The sequence below is a fragment of the Sphaerodactylus townsendi genome, linkage group LG05 (assembly GCF_021028975.2).
Source record: "Sphaerodactylus townsendi isolate TG3544 linkage group LG05, MPM_Stown_v2.3, whole genome shotgun sequence".
Taxonomy (NCBI): Eukaryota; Metazoa; Chordata; class Lepidosauria; order Squamata; family Sphaerodactylidae; genus Sphaerodactylus; species Sphaerodactylus townsendi.
In genome coordinates, this window is record NC_059429.1 from 305,343 (window position 1) to 328,626 (window position 23,284).

At 49.9% G+C, this 23,284-nt stretch overlaps 1 protein-coding gene and 2 non-coding genes across 6 annotated transcripts; 1 reads left to right on the plus strand and 2 right to left on the minus strand.

Annotated features, from left to right (window-relative positions):
• Window positions 1–1,653: 1,653 nt before the first annotated feature.
• On the minus strand, window positions 1,654–19,450 carry MED16 (mediator complex subunit 16). 4 transcript variants are annotated; one of them, XM_048497150.1, is made up of 15 exons: window positions 19,296–19,450; window positions 17,952–18,129; window positions 16,429–16,536; window positions 15,689–15,858; window positions 14,262–14,693; window positions 12,313–12,418; window positions 11,907–12,062; window positions 10,000–10,205; window positions 9,434–9,640; window positions 8,510–8,720; window positions 6,387–6,520; window positions 5,515–5,710; window positions 3,833–4,049; window positions 2,800–2,883; window positions 1,654–2,691 (listed from the first exon to the last, which is right to left on the minus strand). In XM_048497150.1, exons 2-15 carry the CDS (start codon window positions 18,085–18,087, stop codon window positions 2,565–2,567), a joined length of 2,490 nt encoding a protein of 829 aa, XP_048353107.1. In that variant the 5' UTR covers window positions 18,088–18,129; window positions 19,296–19,450; the 3' UTR covers window positions 1,654–2,564. The 4 variants fall into 4 exon arrangements, with proteins under 4 accessions (XP_048353107.1, XP_048353106.1, XP_048353105.1 ...); XM_048497149.1 differs by lacking the exon at window positions 19,296–19,450 and adding an exon at window positions 19,101–19,172; XM_048497148.1 differs by lacking the exon at window positions 19,296–19,450 and adding an exon at window positions 18,218–19,094.
• Window positions 19,451–19,697: 247 nt separating this feature from the next.
• LOC125434066 lies at window positions 19,698–19,804 on the plus strand. Its single transcript, XR_007244711.1, has one exon. It is a non-coding gene; the product is annotated as a U6 spliceosomal RNA (small nuclear RNA).
• A 467-nt stretch (window positions 19,805–20,271) lies between these two features.
• LOC125434064 lies at window positions 20,272–20,378 on the minus strand. Its single transcript, XR_007244709.1, has one exon. It is a non-coding gene; the product is annotated as a U6 spliceosomal RNA (small nuclear RNA).
• Window positions 20,379–23,284: the final 2,906 nt, after the last annotated feature.

A 23,284-nucleotide genomic window follows, 5' to 3' on the forward strand; every position in this document is an offset into this window, starting at 1 on the left:
GTGCGTTCCCTCTGAAGGAACAGACCTGTTCTTGAACCTGGAGCTATTGGTGAATAAGGAGGCTCCAGCTGTGGACAGCAGTGTCTTCAACCAGCTTCAACTGGTTAGCCAGCTGCAACCTTTCCTGGGCAGAAAAGATCTGGCCCTTGTAACCACTAGCTTAGATTACTTCAATGCACTCCATGTAGGGCTGCCCTTGGAAACTGTTTGGACACTGCAATTGATTCAGGATGCTGCAGCCCAAATGATGTTGACTGGAATGGGTCACTCCAGTTTTGGCTCATAAACACCAGGTCCCAATTTGTTTCCAGCCATAATTCAACGTCCTGGGGTTGACCTCATATAGTTTGGACCCAACATACTTGAAAGACCTCCTGCTCCCTTATACATTTACCCAACCAGTCATCTTTGCAGACCCTTCTTTGGGTGCTTCCACCTCCACAGATTGGGAAGGTGGCAGTCTTGAGCCGGGCCTTTGCCGTTGTGGTACGAAAACTCTTGAACTGCCCCCTTCTGCAAGTGGCAAAGTCTTGTTTGCTTTATAATGTGGCAGTTTCTCAAGTGACCCCCCCTTCCTGCCCAGTGTTTTAATTTTTCTTTTTATGTTTAAGTGTTTTGTTTTAATGGTTTTAAAGATGCCGTTTTAATTATATAGGTTATAATTCATGAGCTGCCTTGGTAGCCCTTCCAAGAGCAAACAGACAGCGGATGAACTGTTGTAAAATAAAATAAATAAGTCAGAAGTCCTTCCATCAAAGAATGAAAGACTCCCTGCAAGTGGAACAGTACCCTGTCAGGGAGATATTCTGGCAGTAGGCTAGTGATTCATTATGCTGCCGTGGGGTGGTGGTGGTGTTTGCTTTTGCAGGTGCTATCATTTCTGGCTGCGGCCTTGGAGTCCTGCGGCTGGGAAGAGACTCCAGGCTGGACTATGTGAACTGTCTGCTTCTCAGGTGGGGGTGGGGTTCTTGGCACGCTTTCCGCCAGAACTCTCTTTCTATGTTCCTGACATGTCTTCAATAAAAGCCCTGAACCAATCAGGGATTTTACTTGCCACCGCTCAAAACTCCTCCAAAAACTCCACCAGGGACTTATTGCCTTGGCACATCTGCAGAATGCCCCTTTTCGCTTCCTCTCCTAAAACCGGGTTTTCAAACGGTCCCCACAAAGCCACCCTTTCCCAGGACCCACAGCGTTGCATCCTGCAGCCCAGCCTCCCACAAGCCTTCTCTCCTCCTTCCTGCAGGCGGGGAAAGAGCAATTCCCGCCAGAGGAGGGGGGCCCTCAGTTGAGGGAGGCCCGCCACATTCCACCACGCAAGATCAACATTGCGTCGGCTGGGCGGGTTTGCCAATGGGTGGTGACTTGAAGAGCCAACTGGGAGGAGGGAAGGATGGTTTAGGGCGGTCTCCACCTCCTCCGATACGGGGAATCTGACATTAAGAGAGTTCTGGCACATAATTCCGCCATTTGCCGACTGCAGTCTGGACCACTGACACCCATGGGGAAAGCGAACAGCCAGGACTGGCTTATCACCCGAGAGACCAAAAGGCTCAGTCATAAACTGTGCCAAACCAGGCTGGTCATGGTGGTGGGGTGAAGGGGGGGTCACTGCTCCCCAGGTGTTATTTGTAATAACAGACACAAGAACGGTTTCCCGGAGGAATTTGTTAAAAAATCATTCCATTCCAAACGTGATTTTCAAAACAAACAACAACCCAACAGTAGCCCAGACCCTTTCCCCTCCCCCTCCTCCACTATGAGGAATCTGTTGTCTTTCCTGCTCGTTTTTTGTGTTTCCTGTCGACGGCCTTCCTTCTGAGGAGGGGGTGTGTGCTTGTGGCAACAGGGGCCAGGACAAACATCAGGAGGGAGGCAGGCATGAAAAACTGGGCTTATGCAAGGAGGAGCATCGGCAGTGAAGCCACCATAAACACGACAGGGGTAGGAGAGGGAAGAAGCACACACAGAGGATATTGGGGGAATCATTCCACGGGAACTGGTGATTTTGGGGGAGTGGGGCTGTACTAGGCAAAACCGCTCCTCGACTCAGGGAGCTGGGGGAGAAATCCCACAGAGGCACATATAAAGCATGAACTGTGATAAAGGCTGAGAGAGCACACCAGGAAGAAAGGTTTGAAGGACTACCCCCTTCCTGGTGTGCTAGTTCACCACATGCAGAGAGGGTTGTGAAGAGAAGGGAAACATGCAGAAAACTCAGCCTGTGTTCCTGAATTCTACTGCTTCTTTCTGCACAAGATGGAGGCTAGCCCGACCCAGAATTGCCAGTATTGGATTGCAGCCATTTTTGGATAGAGGCACAAGATCATGTTACAGAGAGGGAGGGGGGAGGAGTTGGCCATTCTACCTGTCACTTCTGCTGTTTGCTGGCTTCTTGCTCACCCCCCAACACACACAAGTAAGCCACAACAGTGTCTAACTCTCCATGTTCTCTGCCTTCTTTTCAGCCCCTTGCAAGCCGCGGCCAGCCTCTTGTAGTGCTCTGGAATGGCGGCAGTTTCATCAATCCCGCTTCTCTCCCTCCTTCCCCATAGGGAGAGGCATCACGAGTAGCTGAGAGGCATCTTCCTCCACAGGCCGCCGCAGAGGCAGTTTTTGATCCACCGCTGCTCCCACTGCTTCACGGCCGTTGCCTTGTTCGGGGACTTGAGCATTGTCACACAGCCACACCTGTGGGCGGCACAGGGAGGGCGTCCCCATCAGGACCAAGAAGCTCCCGCCCCCGCAAAATGAAATCCTCCCTCCCTCCACCCACCTATCCCATTTTAAACTGCTTACCTGGTACAGGATTTGCACTCCTCCGTAGGATACGCCCCAAGGTGAAGCCGGCGCAAATGGTCGATTTTGGGCTGCCCAGGTGCCCTGAAAGGAAAATGCCATTTTGGTTTATTGGGAACAAAAACGGGCTGGATGAGGACCTGCCTCTAACCTGTTGAATATCCATTTTGGCCCCCTCAGTGGCAAAATCTCCTGAAGCGGCAGGTTCGCTCGTCCATCATAGCTCCCCCTTCCAGGAATTTCAGTCTGATGAATCCAAGGTCTCCTAACATGGCGTCCGTGGGCTCTTTGGTGCTCAACAACGCATTTCATGGAACCCACCAAATGTTTTCAAAAAGTGGGTGAAACTCTTATTCATCAGGGCTTCTGACTGGCCGTGCAGTTGAAAACAATATGGTTTCAGTAGCAACTGACACCACAGGGTTGATTTTATTATCTCAGTATGTTTTTAATTATCGTTCTTTCCCCCTTCACTTGGGCTCCACCCTCTGGGGCAGCCATTTTGTGGTTGCGCCCACCACCATATTGTGTCAGAATTCCAAAGGTACCCACAAGCTCAAAATGGCTGCTCTAATCTTTTCCTCTCCCCTTCCAAAAGCCGTTTAAACCCGTGGCCATCACTTTGTCTTGTGGAACTGAGTTCCACAGATGGTTGCATGAAAAAAGCCCTTCTGGTAGTCCTGAACCCACGGCCAACCAGCTTCCCTTCAAGAAGCCCGTTGTGCCCAGCCAAATGAACAGCCCTTCTCTAATTTCTGTGTCCAGAGCCTAATCTTGAGAGACAGGCTGACTCTGAATATAGGTGTCCTATTTACCTTTCACAGGAACAACCCTGCAGAGCTGAACCACAAGTCCATCACCCCAGCAGTTGTCTGTGAGCTGGGTCTGGGAAGTCCAAACACTATGGTACACTACCCCTGCAGCTGGAGGACCCATCATTGCTAAGAATAGGGCTGTCTTCCACAAATTTGCCAAGCCTGTTCAACAAGCCCAGTCAGAACAAAGAAGCAGGCCACTCAGTCTGCCAGCCTACCTGGCAAAGGTGTCAAACTGCAGCAAGGCAGTGTGACCCATCAGTCCTGGGGGCTTCCCAAACAGCAGGCGGAGGGGCTGCTTGTTCTGCAGCTTGCTGATGATCGAGTCGTTGGCAGGCAGCCAGCCAATGTTGGGGATGAGCAGCTGGCTGGGCAGGAGGCAACATTCGTCAACCAGGGCATCGTCCGGCTCACTGGGGTGGTTCTCGTCACGGCCTGCTCAGAGGGAAAAGGCCTCTCTCAGCTCTACAGTTGCCCGACTCCAGCTTAGGCCTGGAGATTGCCTGGCATCACAACTGCTCTCCAGATGATCAAAATCAGTTCCTCTGGAGAAAATGACTGCTTCGGAGGGTGGGTTCTATGGGATTGTACCCTGCTCAAACCCCTCCTCTGCACAACTCTCCCTCCTCAGACCCTACCCCCCAAATCTCCAGTTATTTTCCAAACCAGAGTTGGAAACCCTCCTCAGAGCACATCTCAGGCCTTTCCCAGTTACAAATCCTTCCACAAGCAAAATCCTGGCTGAAAAGTTTGTATATCACAGACCTTCAAACTCTGCCTGACTTACTTTCTTATTTACTTATTTATCTCATTTATGGCCCTGCCTTCCTCCCCAACAGGGACCCAAAGCAACTTACATCGTTCTTCTCTCCTCCGTTTTATCATCACATCAACCATGTGATGTAGGACAGACAGACTGAGAGGGTGACTGCCCGGAGGTCACCCAGTAAGCTTCCGTGGCATGAAGGGGGATTTGAATTTTGGTCTTCCAGATCATAGCCTTGACACCTCTGAACCATTACACCACAACTCCTTGCATGCAGAAAGCCAGCTCATCATGGGAAAAACCTACCCTCACTCTTCCTTTCTATCATGCTAATTTCCGGCCTTCAAGGTCAGCACCAGGCTGCCTAAGTGAAGGGACTTCAATCTACAGTCTCCTTGAATGGTTTCTCAGAAAATGATATTTAGAGGTACAGTGCCACTGAACATGGAGGATTAATCAATCAGCTGAAGCCCTAGTCCAGAGACAATGCCCCACCTTGACCACTGAAGAAAGACCAAGATTTCTCTGGGGACACAGCCAGGCCTGCAGAGGAGAAACTGAGTCACCAGAACCTGCCTTTCAGACTTCCCCTTTGCCCAGCCTCCAAGCACTCCCAACAGCCCCAGGGCTCAGTGCAAACCACTCACAGCTAGGGAGGCCATTGAAATTCACAAACACGAAGACAATTTCAACAGGAAAGGAGAGACTTTGACAATTAGCAAAGCTTGGCTACCAGTACTTAAAAACACCAAAAGCAAACACCAAGGGCATGCTAAGTTCACGAACAATGGACTCCACCCAAGCACAGCATTTGCATTCACTAATACTACTGCTGCTGCAGGGCATGAAAATGTGAATCACTCCCTGGACTGATAAGCCCCACCCACAATACAATACTATCAACAACATCTTTGCATAACAAGTTCCACCCAAACACTTACTGATTGGTTCCCCATGCTGCGACATGGACAATATATATCCCAAACATTCCCTTCTCTCTGGACACACTGTGTAACAGACTTCCCTCTGTGATACATCTCTGAAGATGCCAGCCACAGATGCAGGCGAAACGTTAGGAACAAGATCCACCAGACCACGGCCACACAGCCCGGAAAACCCACCAGAACCACTCACAGCTAATCCACAGCTTGGTTAGAAGGCGGAAGAGCAGAGACATGCTGTCCTGCGTGTCCGAAGTGGCTGTGTAAATGGGGAGGCAGCTGGGCTTCAGGAGTCCCCAAATCCGGATCATGACCATCAGTTCACGGAGCATGCTCAGAGACACTCCATCACGCAAGAAGCTGTGACCCGGGCGGACCGGGCCGGATCCCTGGGTGAAGGGAAGACAAATATCAAATCTCTCACCATCGTGATTAAAGATACATTTCCACAGCTATCACTGTGACTTACAATTATTCTAACCCACGGCATTGCCCAAATGTGAGACAGGAGGGAATGCTCCTTCCAGTTGGGCCCCTACCATGTGCAGGTTTTTTGTTGCAAACACTTAGAAACAATTGGCAGCCACACACAGGTGTGCTGCCCCAGTAATTGAGGGTGCTTTTCTTTCAATAACAAAATCAGATCAGGAGGATTCAAATCAACTACACCAGGGGTCCCCACCCTTTTTCTACTTGTGGGCACTGTTGGAATTCTGACAGCGTGGTGGGCACAGCTGCAAAACAGTTGCCACAAAAACAAAACCGCAAGAGGTAAAGCCAGCCACAAAATGATTTCCACAACATAACTTCAGTCATGTTGTGGTGCTGTGCTGTGGTGGCAGCTGCTGCCAAAGCAACACTTTTAAAGACCTGAACAGCCAATCAAATCTCAAATAGCTGATGAAAAGTCTTGCTGGGCAAAAGCCCCACCTGCTTTCTAAAAAGACTTGGTGGGTGTCAGCAAATGTGCTACGGCACCCTATGGAAACCCACGGGCACTATTTCAGGATCCCCCTGAACTAAATGATGCTTTAATCAAAGCCCACCAGGGGAGGGGGGGGGTACCTGATTTGGCAGGCTGGCGAGGAGGTAGAGGACAAAGTCGCCCACCCACTGGATCAGCTGCTGGAGCGACTGCAGGGTGGTCATTTCCAGGACAAACTCCTCCGTCTTCAGGTTAATCATCACCTTGTCAATATCTGGAAGACAGGTCAGGTCGCCCTCAGGAAGGCCCAGGGCCAAGGAGGCGGGGCTTGACTGCTGGATCCCCGCCCACAAACAGGGACTGTGGCTCAGCAGCAGAAGATCCCAGGTTCAATCCCTGGCATCAGGCTGGTGGTGACGCAAAAGACCCCGGGGAGCTCCTGCACGTCTGAGCAGACGGACCAACGATCCAACTCAGCATGAGGTTCATGGGTTCACGTGAACCTCCTTCTCCCAGTCTTGTCACACCGGACCTTGGGAATACCCAACGAAGCAGGCCAGCAGGTCAATTCAAGATGGATAGAAGGAAGAACCAGTGGAACTCGCTGCCACAAGATCTAAGCAACCATTACTTAGTTGTTGTTTTTTTGTAATGTACTTGATTTTTATCCTGCCCTTTCCCAACTGAGGTTGCACCTAGGGCGGCTAACAATTTAAATATTTATACAATCAAAATATTTTGCATACAATTTAAAATTGCAAAAATAAACAGTTAAAATACCCAACAGCCCCCAAGTTCCAATTCCAATTTGCTTCACTATCCAGGTGAACAACCAAAAAAGAGGGGAAAAGCAGAGAATTAACCAAAACCAACCAGTTTATAAGCACAAGACTGCAGGTAAAACAAATAAAAATAAATAAATAAATATAAAACAGATAGGGTGGGGTCAGGAAAAAGAAAAAGAGTTTGGATTTATATCCCCCTTTCTGTCCTGTAAGGAGACCCAAAGGGGCTTACAATCAATCTCCTTTCCTCCCCACCCCCCCACAACAAACACCCTGTGAGGTAGGTAGGTGTGGTGCCTCCCCTGACTGCTTGTCCCCCTGGGGCGAGTGTGCCGTCCCACCTCCCTTTACCTGGGGGGCTGTCCTCCCCAGCCGATGTCTTAAAAAGCCTCAGCTTTGGGTGTACCCTGACACACTTCCTGCACCCTTCCCCTCGCTCTGTTACTTCACTGAGCGAGGGTTGGTCCGCCTACTAGGCTTCCCACCACTCCCCCTTCCCTGTTGAACCCTCACAGGGATGGGGCTCAACACAGGTCCCCCAGCTTGTTCTCCTGCACAGCTGGTCTGCAGGACCCTCCCTCTCCCTGCCCTCCTGGGCTAAACAGTCTTCTTTCCCTGCCCAAGGTCACCCAGTATTGGAGTGCACAGGCTAATCTGAATTCCTCAGGTAAGCCTCCACAGCTCAAGTGGCAGAGCAGGGAATCAAACCCAGTTCCTCCAGATTAGCGTATACCTGTTCTTAACCGCTAAGCCACTGCTGCTCTCATAAGGGTTTCCCCTGTAGTTTTTTTGAATGAGGGTTACAAAATACAGATTAGAGTGCACCTGCTTTTAACCACTACACCATGCTGGAAGCCAGCAATGATGTAACGGTGGTTGTTGCCTCAACCACAGGCCCTGTGGAATCAGCCAGATCCTGTAGGGAACCAGTCTCAGCTGACGGAGCGTTCCACCAGGCTGGGACCCAAGCCGCAAACACTCTGGCCATGGCTGAGGACAGCCAGAGGCTTCTAGCGCCAGGGACTACCAGCGAGTTACTTCCCATCAAGCATAACCCCTTTTGGAGGTTATACTGGAAGGGGATGCAATAGTCCCATCCAGTTGCAGCCCCCATAGGGCAGTGGTGGCGAACCGATGGCACTCCAGATGTCGCCACCACGGCCACAGGGTTTTCGAGACAAGAGATATTGAAAGATGGTTTGCCATTGCCTGCTTCTGGGCAGCAACCCTGGACTTCCTGGGTGGTCTCTTGCCCAAGTGCTAACCAGGGCCAGCCCTGCTTCGCTTCTGTGGTCTGACGAGATGAGGCTAGCCTAGGCTACTCACATCAGGGCTTCCAGAAAGGAGAGGCAGCCAATGAAGCTGGAGAGAACCGAGCAGGACAGACAAAAGGAAGTTGGCTACATGGAGGGGCTCCCCACCTGGCTCCCCGGGTCCTATTCAAATTCATCAACTAGGCCCCATGACTGTGAACATACCAATGTCAGTGATTTTGGAGCAGATCTCGGTGAGGCGGTCCCCAGGACTCTTGTCAGGGGTGTTCAGGACAGGGGGGCGGAGGAGCGACTTCAAGGTGCAGCTGATGGCTATCAGGAAGAGTTTGGCATGGAAGTCACACACCCGGGCCATTGTGGCGGAAGACAGCTTGCACAGGGAAGCTTTCATGGCGATGATGCGTGTGGAGAGAACCTGCCAAGTGACAGTCGTTCACAAGACACTTCTCAAGCAAGGCGCGCATCAAAAAAGCATCCCCCTCCCTTCCGATGGATACAACCACTACACACACACTGAAAAACCAGGGCAGCACAGAGCTCCTAACAAAAGAACCCTGGGAAATGCAACAGCAAGGTTGGAGTCGAGCGAGACCAGCCAGGTTTCCAGAGCATCAGCTTTCGAGAGTCAAAGCTCCCTCCGTGACATGCCGGCATCTGACTCTCGAAAGCTTGTACCTGAAACCTTGGGCCTCTCTACTGGACCCGAATCTCACTGGTCTCCTGCGGCCCAACATGGCTACCCACCTGGGAAGTGTAGCTTTGCAAATGCACTTTCTGACAAAAGAAGAAAAAGTAAATGTCAACACAGCACTACCGTTCCCAGGGTTTCTGAAGAATAACGACAATTAAACCAGCTTCAAAGCAGTTTCACACCAGTTTAGGGCTGTGTTCACAAAGATACATTTCAAATATTGTTTAATAAGTCAAGCAAGAGACCCTCCAGCTGACAGCTAAAGAAACAACTATTCTGTGAATGACTGAGCTATTCACTTAACCATAACAAACTTTAGTGAAAAACTGCAGCTGATTTTAAAATGTTTTCTGTCCCACCAGGGTGGTGAAGGGACCGGCAAAGACTAAATTAACCCTTGAGGCTGGGGAGGGGAGGGCTTGAAACTACAGACTGACCTGCTGCAGGGCTGCATTCTGGCGCATGTATTCCTCATGCAACTTCTCCACCAGGTTTTGGACCATCCCGGGCTGGACGTGGAGCAAGATGTCCCACCAGTCATAGCCAGTAACCATGCAGTACTCCAGCAGGAAGAGCAAATGGCGGAGAGACAGGCTCATATCCAGGACGTGGCCCATGGAAGGGGAGATCCGGAGCATGCTCAGCTGGGGAGAAGAGAAGGCTCATTAGTGAAATCCTGAGGACTAGTGGCTCACGTGGCATTTAAAAAGAAAGGACAGGCATCACGGCAAGGTTCAGATTCATGCTCCAACTTTGGTCTGAAGGGTGCGAATCAAGGCAAGAGGACTTTTGCCTTTGCTTGGCTCCCTTCCTAAACTAATGTGGCACAAGAAAGATGCAGAGATCCCTCACCGGCTAGGCCACTAGGTTGGAGAAGGGACTCCAGGTAGGGATCACAGCTTATTAAACGGCTCCCAGGGGTGCCTGTGACTCACTGCTGAGGGGCACCACAAGGTACTCTTTGCAGCTCCCAGATTCTGCTCTGGTTTCCTAAACAACCTACCTTGCCATGGCTGTCAATTCCAACCAGTGCCAGAGATGTCCACGACATTTGGACAGCTTTGAAGTGGACTGAGGGACCTGCTGTCCTCTGTCTCTTGATGGCCTGCTCATCAACTGGGCGCTGGGAACCATAGGAGACCGCCATAGTCTGAAGTGTGAGGCGGTGAATGATGTGAACACTGCCATCATGGAAGGCAAGAGCAAGGCCTGCCAAGGAGAGAGCATGAAAGGATGGAACTTGCTGGTAAAAGGTGGTTCTGAAAAAAATGTCCTTGTTCTAACCAATTCTGAACTCTGACTGCGGATCAAGCAGCACTCCCAATGATGGGGCCATAAACAGATAAAGGTGTATTTTTCTACAAACTTGGGGAATGGGAATATGAAATTTAAAAACAAACAAAACACAACCCAAAACAAAGACTGGAGGGTTTTAAACCCTACAGTCACAGAAGCAGGGTCAGCTTCTTTCAGAAAATGGTGCCACTGTGAGACTGTGTAGTTGTAGTGCAATCTTGCTGGCCATTCTAGAGGTGCCTTGGCCATGCCCAACCAGCACTGGGATGGCTTCCAAACCCCAGCACATGTCAGAACAGGGAATGGGGAGGAAAAGCAAAAAAGAGAAATGCTTAAGCACTAAGCAGCAAATGTTTTCCTAGCCCTCGAACTTTTGTTTCTAAAGATACTTGTCACCCGAAAAATCTAGGTAACTTTCCTACTTGGAATTTATCAGCTACAGAAAAGCTGACTCTTACCAGATACCAGGAATTACCATTGGTGGCACTGGACGGGAAATATAATGAGGTCCCTATAACAGAAAGGCTGTGCTGAATCTAGGGCAGCAGTGAGGGGACATCAAAACTGTGCAACATGTCTCGATTCGCTGTCTCCTTTATCAAGAGGCAGTACAAGGGTTATTTCTCCTCTGATCAATAACGTCTGTGGTCAACTGGATTAATTATTAGTTAAGATGCTTTTAGTAAACGAAAAGCCACAAGTCTCATGGCTGACTGCTAAATTTTGTGCTAAAACACTTAAAATATGCCACACCTTGCAAAGTTAATATTGAAGTCAAATATTGTAGCATTTTAGAATGATAATGGGGTTACATTAAGTTCATAAAATGCCTGTGTAATCTTTTTCATCCTTTTTAAAATCTATTAATGAACTGTACTTACTCGTCACTGACCATAACAATAAAATCAACTAACAAACTCAGGCGAGAGGGAGAGCAGGAAGGGAGGAGCCAGGGCTCAGCGAGGACAGCCCTTTCTTACATACCCAGGGAAATGCCAACTGGTGTCACAATCCCAGGCATGTCCAAGAAAGGATTCAGTACTTTGAAAGCAGAATTCTTATTTAGAAAAACTGTTGACTTGCATTGTCAGAATTGAGTACGTTAGAACAGGCAAAGCATTATATTCCCCCGGCACAGATACATCAGGCCCACAACCTCCCCACTCCCCTTACCTTCCCCAAGGCAGGAAAATACAGTCACTCACTAACACACACACTCCTCAGATGGTGAGAACTTGGGAAGAAGACCCCCAGTCCCAACCGCCCTCTGCTCTCCAGCTGCAGAAACCAGACAAGGGCAGACTGCTGCAGGGAAGAATGGAAGGCAAACAATTCTCAAGGCTGCCTGAGAACTCTGTAGAAACAGATATGGCAGGACCTTGGCTAAGACATCAGAGGGTCATGACATCTGGCACTTTTGGGCCAGGAAGGAATTTTTCTCCAGGCCAGATGGGCCAGGAACCCTGGAGGTTTTTTGCCATCCTTTGGGCATAGAGGTCACTGGGTGGGGGGGAAGGTAGTTGTGAATTTTCTGTGTTGTACAAGAGGCTAGACGAGGTCACCCTTGGCATCCTTTCCAGCCCTGTGTTTCTATGTAATGCAAAGCTTCCTCACCCAACCCAGGGAAGAACTTGGTGTCACTTGCCACTTTCAAGTCCGTGTTGGTCAAGGAAATGGGCAGCTTGGGCAATGCCACGGCTGAGACCCGATCCAAGTCGTTGGTGGCCGAAAGGATCCGCCACTTCAGGATCATTGGTGGCTTGTCCCCCACTTCAAAGGAAAAACAACAGTGGGTTGATGGGAAAGCCTCCCTCCCCCTCCTCCCCCACTTGGCACACCCACGGCTGCAAGAATTGGGCACAGAAATAATTTTCAAACCCATCAGAGAAGGACCCCCTGCCAACATCCAGCTTTTCCAGGAAGGAAACGGAGGGTGGGAACGCCCCCCTCCCAGCTGCAGAGCTTGTCTCAGCCACGACCTTTCCCTAGACCTGGGCAGGAGGCCAGGCAGGAGACTCACCTATGGGGGACAGCTTTTGGAAGATGTTGTTAACTGGCAAACCCTCTTTGCGTAGCGACCAGTATTCCACTATGCTGTTGTTCTGGTTGGAGGCACAGAGAAGGATCTGCAGAGAGATGGGGGACGGAGGGGGGGGGGGAATAGGAAAACTGTCCGTGGGACTCTGCGCTGACAGAGCACCCCAAAAAGGGCTCCCCGTTTGGTAGGCACTGGGGCTTCCACTGGCGTTTGGCTCAGGACATCAGATTCCATCAAGGACCCCATTTCTAGCACCAAGAGGGAGGAATCCTTTCTTTCTGCTCTCTCCGTCCCAGGCATGAGTTTATAAAGCCCTGTCATGCCCTGCCCTGGATGCCCCCAGCTAGCCTGATCTCATCAGATCCCAGAAACTCAGCATGATTGGTCCTGCTTAGGACTCTTCCATCACAGGATGGGTGACCACCCAGGAAGTCGGGGCAATGACAAACCACCTGTCTGTCTTTTTCCCGTGAAACTCCACGGCAGAGGTCCCCACCCTTTTTGAGCCTGGGTGCACCTTTGGAATTCTGACATAGTGGAGCTAGCTGACAAAGCTGGGTCCCGCAGTTCACCTTCAGCCACGCAGCAAAGGTTCCTGGGCTGCTGTGGCAGCTGCCGCCAAAACAACATTTTTAAAAAATCTGCACAATCAATCAAAAGCCATTCTGGGCAAAGGTCCTACTTGGTGCCACCCACTTTCTAAAGCAGGGGTAGGGAACCTTTAACACTCAAAGAGCCATTTGGACCCATTTTCCACGAGAAAAGAAACACTTGGAGCCGCAAAAAAATTTTGACATTTAAAATAAAGATAACACTGTATATATTGGGTTTTTTTACCTTTTACTCCGCTCATTCAGAGAAGCGCATGGATGGGGCCAGCAGCTCGGCCTCGCCGGCCACCGGAAAAGCGCCTGCCCCGCTCAAACGGGGTGGGCGAGAGGGGAAGCCCGCAGCATGGCCCAGCCGGCTGCGGGCAGTTGGTGCGCCCACCCTGCTGCCTGCAGGGTGGGCAAGGATGAAGCCAGCGGCTCAGCCTCGATGGCCGCCAGGGAAGTGCCCGCCCCACTCCAATGGGGCGGGAGAGAGGGGAAGCCTGCAGCGTGGCCCTGCCGGCGGTGGGCAATTGGTGCACCTGCCCTGCTGCCTGCAGGGCGGGCAAGGATGAAGCTGGCGGCTCGGCCTTGCCGGCCGCAGGGAAAGCGCCCGCCCCGCTTCAACGGAGCTGGCCAGAGGGGAAGCCCGCGGCGCGGCCCAGCCGGCCATGGGTAATTGGTGCGCCCGCCCTGCTGCCTGCAAGGCGGGCAAGGATGGGGCCGGTGGCTTGGCTCGTGGAGCCACAGTGCAAGGGCAGAAGAGCCGCATGCGGCTCTCGAGCCGCAGGTTCCCTACCCCTGTTCTAAAGACACTTGACAGGCGCCAGGAACGGCGTTGGGGGGCCAATTGGCCATGCTGGCAGGGGCTGATGGGAATTGTAGTCCATAACATCTGGAGTGCCAAAGGTTCGCCACCACGGCACTAGGGTGTGCCCATGGGCAACAAATGGGGGGCCCGTGCTCTGTTGGGTTGATGGATTCTGACAGAACTTTTCACTGCTGCTGTCATGCCCGGACCAACATTTCTGACCAAAACTCCTGGACCCTTGAGCCTTTTCTCCAGGCGCTCAATTCTCCTGGTCACCCATTTCTGTGATTTTCCCACCTCAGCAATGTCTTTTTTGAAATGCCCAAAACTCCAAATGCAGCCACTCAGCTATCAATGCAAGAGGCTGCAGCACTCTCACTTCCTTCACTAGCCATTCCTGGGATTGCCTTTTCCAGTACTGCTCCACCCACAATCAACATTGGAGACGGGTCCCCAGATCTCATCTTTACAGGGCAAGCGCGGGGACTAAAATCCAAAAATAAGACCAAGAACAAGAGTGAGATCCCCACCTGCTCTGACATATCCCGAGCAAAGAATTTCAAGTGGGTGATAGCCGGGTACTTGTCCTTGCGAGCTGGATCCGTGGTGCAGCGCATGAAAAGCGAAGGAAGGATCTCCGTGTCAATCTTGCATTTCTCATTGACCACGCTGACGCAGACCTTGTAAAACTGGACCGGGGAGGCATTGCTGCCATCTGAGGTGGCTACCACAATATTGCCACCGCCCGTGAAGGCAATATCTGCCAGAGCTACGCGGCAACGCAAGCGGCACAGGCTCTCTGTGGACGTCAGGACCTGCCCGTTCGGCTTGAGGAGTGAGACTGTCACCAAGCCGCTGATGGTGACTGCAATCCAACCCTCCATGGGTTTCCCACCGAACAAGGTCAGCGATGGGGAGAACTTGACCCGGGAAAACTTCTCCCCAAAATTCGACGCTCCAGACTAATAAATGGAAGACAAATGCAGAGGGGATTAGGAGTTTCTCAGGGCAATGATCTTGTTAAACACTTTCCTGAGAATAAGCCCCACTGATTAGGGTTTTGAGTAGACCTACCCGTGTTTCCCCGAAAATAAGACAGTGTCTTGTACTAATTTTTGCTCCCAAAGATGTGCTATGTCTTATTTTCAGGGGATGTCTTATTTTTCCGCTCCACAGCTGCATGCTCTGGTCGACAGGCATGCTTCCAAACAAAAACTTTGCTACGTCTTACTTTCAGGGGATGCTTTATATTTAGCATTTCAGCAAAACCTCTACTACCTCTTATTTTCGGGGAAACAGGGTATTAGGATGGCAGCTCTAACTACTGAAACCCACCAGAGGTGGCTGGATCAAGTCCTCTCATTAAAAGAGCTCCCAATTCTAAAAAGAAAATGGCTTATGGTGGAACACCCCCCAAGCCCTTCAACGCACACCATTTCCCTGACATGCTAATTTTCTACATGAAATGAAATTTTAACTGTATGTGTGTTTTTGCTAGGGTGCTTACTCTGTGACGCCCTTTACCACCTGGTTTGTATGAACTGGTATCTCTCATCCTGCAGGGAAAAACAACCCTTTGTTTGGAAAGACTTGGATGGATTTTACTTATTCCCAGGTCTTAACTGACCACCATATTTAGAGATGAAAGAATTCCTCCCACCCCTTTGCTTGTCATGCTAGCCAGAATTTTCTGTGTGATTGCCATTCACAGAAAAATGACTTGGCTCACTCGCTTGAGTGCCTCATACTGACCCCAATTATCTTACCCATAATTTCCAGATGCGGGACAGAAAGAGGGGGAATTTCTCTCTGGATTCAAAGTAACTTCTAAACTTTCATTTACAAGAATCCTAGAAGAATGTATTTTGAGGCATACAGGAAAGGGGGCCAGGCTGGATGGCCCTTGGGTGTTCCACTGTTCCGGTTCCCTCTCTCCTGCCCAGCTGCGACAACTTACCTTCTCCACGTGCAGTGCCAACTTCACCCCATTGTGTAGCCAGGAGAGGGCCACGATAGGATCTCCTTCCACACTGCAGCCCACGGTGCTCTCCCAGCTGTTGGCCAAGTGGTCCATCATGCTCCAACATTTGATCTGGCCGTCTGCATCTGCAGACAGAAGCCTAGACCCTGGAACATAAAAACACAAACCGGTCAGAACTGTGGGAGGGGAACTAAACTAACTTGGCCATCTACTCTGTTCAAACAGTGAGGCGCTGTGTGGTTTGTTTTTGTTTTTTTAAGGAGAACTTTTCTACACCCCATTGGGTATGAACCTTTGCAGCAAAGGCTAGAAGACTGGTAAGATTTTGGGGTGACTGGAGGATTCATTAGAAACCAGCAAGAACCTGACATCCATACTAATCGGTGTTTGTCTCAGGAAACCAGGAATGCTTTTCAGGTGGAGAACTGGGTCTCTTATTGAACAAAAGTCTTCCCCAGGTGTGTATGATACCCTTGTACCTTTGTACCAAAAACCTGAAGGTCACCTTTGCATGCAGAGCATGAATTGCACCACTGAACATTTTTTACTTATTTACTTTATCTGCCTGGTGCCAATTCAGACTGGTCTTCTCTGACTGGCAGGATCCCTCAAGGGTCTCAGGTAGTCCTTTCCCAGCACCAGAGATCCCTGAACTCAAGCCTGAACCAGAGGCCAATGGCACCACCTTCCCCACAAATGACAGTTCTGTTCCTCACCTGACTGGTCCCACTCCAAGCAGGTGATCGTCTCCACGTGTCCAGAATTAATGGAATAGACATCCCACGGATGCTCCGTGTCAATCATGTGGATCATGTGGGTGAGGTCTGTGGAGGAGAGGAGGGGGAGGGGTGGTCTCAGTGCAGAGGTCTAAAAGAACAGTTCTTGTTTTTTTCAGAACTCTACAGAAGAAAGTGGACAGGAAGAAAGGAGATTCCTTTGAAATGTGGTGTTGGAAGAGATGACTGCAGAATCTGTGGACTGGCAAAAAAGAAATGAATGGATTCTAGCTCAAATCAAGTCTGAACTGTCCCTAGATGTTAAAATGACTGAACGGAAGAAGAAAAAGAGTTTGGATTTATATCCCCCCTTTCTCTCCTGCAGGAGACTCAAAGGGGCTTACAATCTCCTTGCCCTTCCCCCCTTACAACAAACACCCTGTGAGGTGGGTGGGGCTGAGAGAGCTCCAAAGAACTGTGCCCAAGGTCACCCAGCTGGCATGTGTGGGAGTGTACAGGCTAATCTGAATTCCCCAGATAAGCCTCCACAGCTCAGGCGGCAGAGCTGGGAATCAAACCTGGTTCCTCCAGATTAGATACACGAGCTCTTAACTTCCTACGCCACTGCTGCTCCTGAATGGAGGCTGTTGTACTGTGATCAAATAATGAGAAGACATCAGGGTCATTAGAAAAGACAATAAAATTAGAAAAACTTGAAGGCAACATGAGATAGATTGAAATTATAAAGGAAACCACTATAAAGAAAGCCTTCAGTTTGCAAGACCAGAGCATGATATCTACTATAGGATTTTTTGAATGACAATGATTCACAGGGTTGCTATGAGCTGGAAGTGACTTGATGACATTTAGCACACACAGAGTCTTGATCCAAACGTCCCATCCGTTTTCCAAAAGCAGCTATCCCACAAGAAAGATTTTTCTATTTGTGCCTCCGCAGCAAATGGCACTCCAAGGCACAACTGGAACACAAATTCAGTTGTACATACACCAGAGGTTCCCAACCTCTTTGATCCTGCAGGCACCCCTAGCATCCCAACAACATGAAACGGATGAGGCCACAAAATGGCTGTCAGTGGGGATGGATCCAACCAAAAAATGGCTGCCGCAGCTCACCTTCAGCCACACAGTGAAAATCTTTGTACTGTGGCGGCAGCTGCTACTGAAGCAATCTGAACCACCAGCCTTGTAGGAAAAAACCTCACTAGGCCCTGCTTGCTTTCTACAAATATTTGGTGGGCACCAGGAAAGGTGTCAGTGGGCACAGTGCTGAAGACCCCTGATATGCACTCATCCCCTGTTTATTTAGCTCACTTCTAAAAACTGCAGCTTGCAAAGAGCAATTTCTCAAGTTACCTATATGTTACACAAAAAAGCACTTTTATCTGACTGATATCACCCACCTACTAATTGTACTGGGTGATACTTCCCCTCCCAAATGCCACAATTATTAGTTCTGACATCACAATTATTAGTGGGGGGGGGGTGAGTGGGGTTGGCTTGACCTTTTTCCTCCTCATTTTTTAGGTCCGTGGTAAAAGCAATCAAGTTGCGGCAGGACCAGGCGCAGACAAGCGCGATGGAGGGGCAATGGTTGCTCTTTGGCCGTTTCTCCCACTCGCAGACATATGCCAAATCCATTGTGGCGTCCTTTGTAGAGGAAAAACTCTTCCTGGAGATCCTCTGTGAAATGTAAACAAAGAAGTTATGTGTGGAGAATAGACCCAAAGGAAAATGTTACAGAAATGAGGAAGTTTAGAGGGAGACTTACTAAACACCACTTTACACACACACACGGTGCCAAGAGGTCGTGAGCCCCTATGCTGTGCTGTTGCTATGGTTGCCCGCTCCAGGTTGAGAAATACCTGAAAATTTGGGGAAGGGTGGGGTTTCAGGAGGGGGCATATATAGACTTCCAAAGCAGCTGTTTTCTCCTGGGAAACTGATCTCTGTCATCTGGAGAACCTCAGCTACTACCTGGACGCTGACAACCCTGGCTTCTGAGTAAACAGCAGGCTATTGTGCCAACACAGGAAAACCATGGTGTTAAATAAATTCTGCATTGTTATTTCCTGTTCCTGACACGTTTTTTCCTGATGAAGCCACAGGCCAAAGGCGTTGCAGTCAGGAAATAACAACGTGGAATTTATTCAACACCGTAATTTTTCTTCTTCTGGTGGCTCCTGCTGGCGTGACCCTGACTCGTTCCTCACTGACTTCTTAGCGGGAGCCAACCTGACTAGGAGGAGAAGAGGTCTGGCCCAGCAGGCTCTTTTGGGGTTCCCAGGAGCACGCAGCTGAGCCCCGTCAATGAACTGCGACCTCACAGGAACGTTGTAGACTCCAGCCACCGGCCTCTGTCCACAGCGAGGGCATTTTCCATCAACAGCCAGCCAGGCCTGGGCCAGCGTCGTTGCCAAAACTACAGGCATTTTCAATTATTTAATGGGCAAAACAACATTTCCGAGGGAAAACAAGATGCACGGGTGGCGTCCGGCGCCATCAGTTTCCCCCTCCGCCGCATGTCAGCTGAGCTGACTGGCAAACATAACGCTGAGGCTTCGCCAACCGCCCAGCAGGAACGAGGGCAAAACAGCCGCTTCTCCCTCCCGCGAAGGCGGCAAACGGCCGCCTCCATCTTCCCCCCGACCTACTCGGCATCCATCCGGGCCACCCTGCCTCTTTGAGCGCTAACGATCGCCAGCCGGATAAAAAGCCCTTTTCACTTGGGGCTGTCCAAGTATCCGCCTGTCCAAATGTGCCCCTTCATAAAAACTTCAAATTTTGCATTAAATATATGTGATGTTAGCCGGGTGAATTAATTAAAATTCAAAAAAGAAAACTGTTACCTTCGTAGCCTATACGCAAACAATCACTTTTGTCATGACAGGCTAGGGGGTTTTCGAGATTTTTGTTCAGGCAGTTTTACAGACTGTGTCATCTGGAGGTCCTCAGAGATCCTTTGGTCTTGAGGATTCCAGCCTTCCTCTTCGCCTAGAGCCGCCAGAGAGCAGCTCATTTGCCTACGAGGCCTCCCATCGTGCATTGGGATATAAAAGCGGGCAGAAATCCATAATAAAGATGTGAAATTTTGGTTTTTTCCATTTATCAAACAAGAAATGGATTGAATCGAGACATAACAACAAAAATTGTAAAGTGAGGGAATAATCTGTTAAATTTTAATAATCACCATGATCTCAAATATTTAGAATGGAAGAGCTATAAATAGCGATGTAGACTGAGCTCCTACTGTGCTTGCTTCGGCAGCACATATACTAAAATTGGAACGATACAGAGAAGATTAGCATGGCCCCTGCGCAAGGATGACACGCAAATTCGTGAAGCGTTCCATATTTTGCAAGACTTTAAGAGCAGGACCTCCGAGAAAAACCCCCCAGTGGTTTAGTGTCGGTCTTAGGCAGATGCTCCTCCTGCACAGGACAGCTCCTTGCAACCCCTTTTTTTTGCAAATAGCTTCCCCCTCGCCCGCCACCCCCGCCCTGATTCTTTGCAAGCAGCGCGCCTCCACGTCCCCCTCCATTGCGTAAGAAGCGGATCCATATTCTTCTTGCTGCTGCTGCTTCCCTCTCTGGCTCCTTCCTAGATAGAGGAGAGATTTAAAAAGCGGGGGGGGGGGGGGCGCAGGAGAGACCTCCACATGTTTTTAAAAGCCTCCTGCTGAAGCGACGTGTGAGTGGCTTTATTGCACACTCATCTATTTTGCACAAAGGTATATATGTTATTTTGGCACCGGTTGGATATTTATTTATTTGTACATGTACCTTCGCATTTTCCAGGGACTGCAAAAACTACGTGTAGCATCAGCAAAATATGGAACGCTTCACGAATTTGCGTGTCATCCTTGCGCAGGGGCCATGCTAATCTTCTCTGTATCGTTCCAATTTTAGTATATGTGCTGCCGAAGCGAGCACAAACAGACTCCTGATCCCTTGGCTATATAAACCCTGGGTGGCGACAGATGAACCAGGTTACGGTGACCCGGCGAAATGTGTTTCTTCTTCTTTAACATAGTTTATTTGGATCTTGAACGTCGGAAGCAATCGTGGTTGACATTTCTTCATTTTAATCGTTATTTATTTTGAAGGGAGATGTGAGAATTTATGGAACATGGAGGAGCGAAACTGTTTCGCGGGATGGGAAAAGAGGACTGCAGATTTGCATATGGCATCAGAGGCGGGGCTCCTTCCCCTCCTCTCCTTCCAATGCCTTTGAGAGGGCCCGGCTGGATCTCGGAAGCTAAGCAGAGTCGGCCCTGGTGAGTATTTGGATGGGAGACCAGCCAGGCTGAAGCGTCTTTCCCGGAAATCTCCCCACCGCCACCGCACGGAAACGAAAAACTCCCGCGGTCTCCAGAACAATTACCTGAGAATAAACACCATGGAATCAAATGCGAATTACTTCTGAGTAGACCTAGTGGGGGTTTCCTAAAAGTTTGGTCTCTCCCCGTGATGTAGTATGTATCCCTCTTTAAGAGACTGGTATTTAAAGATAGGTATGAGATGGGATTCCATGCAGCTGATGGAGTGTGTGGACTTGAATAAAATGGTTGGATATAAGACTTGCAGAGCTTATTACTAAGATATAACACCCCCTATGGAAATCATCACCCAAAGCTTCACCCTTTCCCCATAAATCAGGAAGGGGCTTGACCTGTTCTCCTTGAGGGTCCCCATCCCACTGGTTAGTTCTGCCAAAGGTCTTAAGCTACATTGCTATTTCAAAATCACTATTTTTAGAGAAAAATATAAATGCATTTTCCTAAAATGCTACCTCAGTTAGAGGATCCAGGATCTTTGGTGTCATGATTCGCCCTTGTTTGATCCTGTCAGGTTTCACCTCCCGTCCAGGATCTAGGCACCTGCTTCTGTTTAGACCCCCCCCCCCTTCCTTTTTCTCAGGCCTGTGATCAGCTCCTGAGCTACTTGCTCTTTCAATCGTGTGGAGTGTAGGTTGTTTTGACCCAAGTGGGGGAAGGTGGTTTCTCCTTCCAGCAGACTGTGGGACTAGAGAGGTGCCCTCCCCCCTTGGAAACTGGTCGGATGGGGCGGGGTGACAGGACGTGGGGGGGGGGGGCATGGGGTATAATTATGCTTGCAATATTGGCTATGCTTAGTGCTGGCAATGGAAATCTAAATGCTCATTTCCTCATGCTGTTTCATAATAAAGAAATCAACTGGAACCAGAGTCTTGTTATTGAAAAGGCTGGGGGGTGACAGTTTGCCAGAACTAAGCAAGAACTGCCCCTCCTGCAAGGGTACGTGGACAAGAGATGGCCAGTGACCCAAATGTGGATACCCTTACCCCTACTCCTGATGAAAATGGTGATGGAGTGATGCCCCGTGGAGGGACCGGACCTGATGCGGTGATTGGAGACAAAAAGGTGGTTGGAGGCGCCAGATGGGTTGTGAACTCAGACCTGTGGTTTGAGTTGTTGGCCTCGCCATTCCTACCGACTCGGCCATCATGGCTGCAGGCACCCTTTGAAGAGTGGGCAACAAGCGGGTACTGTGGCCAAGTTCAGAGAAGGCCAAGCGACCTATTAGGCTGCCATGGCGGGCCGGGACTTGCGACATCTGGAAGGGGAGAACGTGATGCTCCGGCGAGAGCTGGGTGAAATGCAATGAGGCATGAGAGAGATGTTGAGGCAGATGGAAGCCCTCCATTTGCAATAGGCCCCACTACCACCTGCACCCCTGGTGCCACAGCCACCAGGCCCAGTGGCATCAACAGGGCCCATGGGGGGCGGGGGTGCTGCACCAGCCAGGCAGCCCCTCCCCCACATAGCAGGGTTCATGGAAGACTGGGGCCATACTTTCTCTTTGGAGGCGAGCCGAGCACGGTACTTGGGGGCACTTCTAAAGGGAGAGGTGGATGCTTGGTTCGTTGGTCTTTTTGAAGGGGAGAGCCTTGAACTTTGGAACTTGGACCAGCTTATGTTGGCCCTGCAGCACCGATTTGAAGGCCCTATGCAAGAAGACCCTATGTGGTTGCCAACTCCAGCCTCAGGGATTCCTGCAGATTTAGTGAGTGGGAAATTGGGGGATGGATTTTACCTACCATCTGTAGTACACCAACTCTTGGAAGTTGCCACCCCCACCCCACCCTGGAGTAACTGATCTCAGTAGTCTGGGACGACTCCAGGCCCCACCTGGAGGTTGGCCACACTGTGCAGGAGGATCCGTGTTCGCCCAGCTCACCCTTTGTTCTTCCCCAAAATTATACAAGTACACAGCAAAGTATTGTTACCGCCACAGGAAAAAACCGAAATATTTTCCTGAGTCAGGTTGTCTGGCTACACTGGCTCCATGCCCGGACACGAAGACTTGTGTGTTACAGAAACCTCCATAAGGTTCACAAAGAACATATATGTATGTTTGTGCCAATGATATATGGTTTCCCTTTTGTTTATGCCATTCATAAACGCCCCTTTTAAGTTGAATTTATGATGTGCCTGCAGTTTAGGATGTTAGTTGAGTTAGGTTCTTCAGTTAGTTTAAGGTTTTGTTACTGTTAGATTTGAGAAAGCCATGCCAATAAGTATCTGTAAAGCCTTGCCCATAAGTATAAGTACATGTGTTTATCCTTTAAGGTTTCCCTAACATTTAAGTTTAGAAATGTTATTTTTGAAATTTGTGTCTGATGGCCAAAGCAGTGGCCAGAAAGGTTTTGATATTAAGGGACAAGAAAGAACGCTGGCTCCTGGAAATGCAGCTTTAGACCAATGTGCTCCAGCCGACTCCTAATCGCTTAAGGCAAGGACCCTCTTTGGACTTGCAAATCGGATCTGTTGCCAGCACCCAAAGGTCCCCAGCCGTTA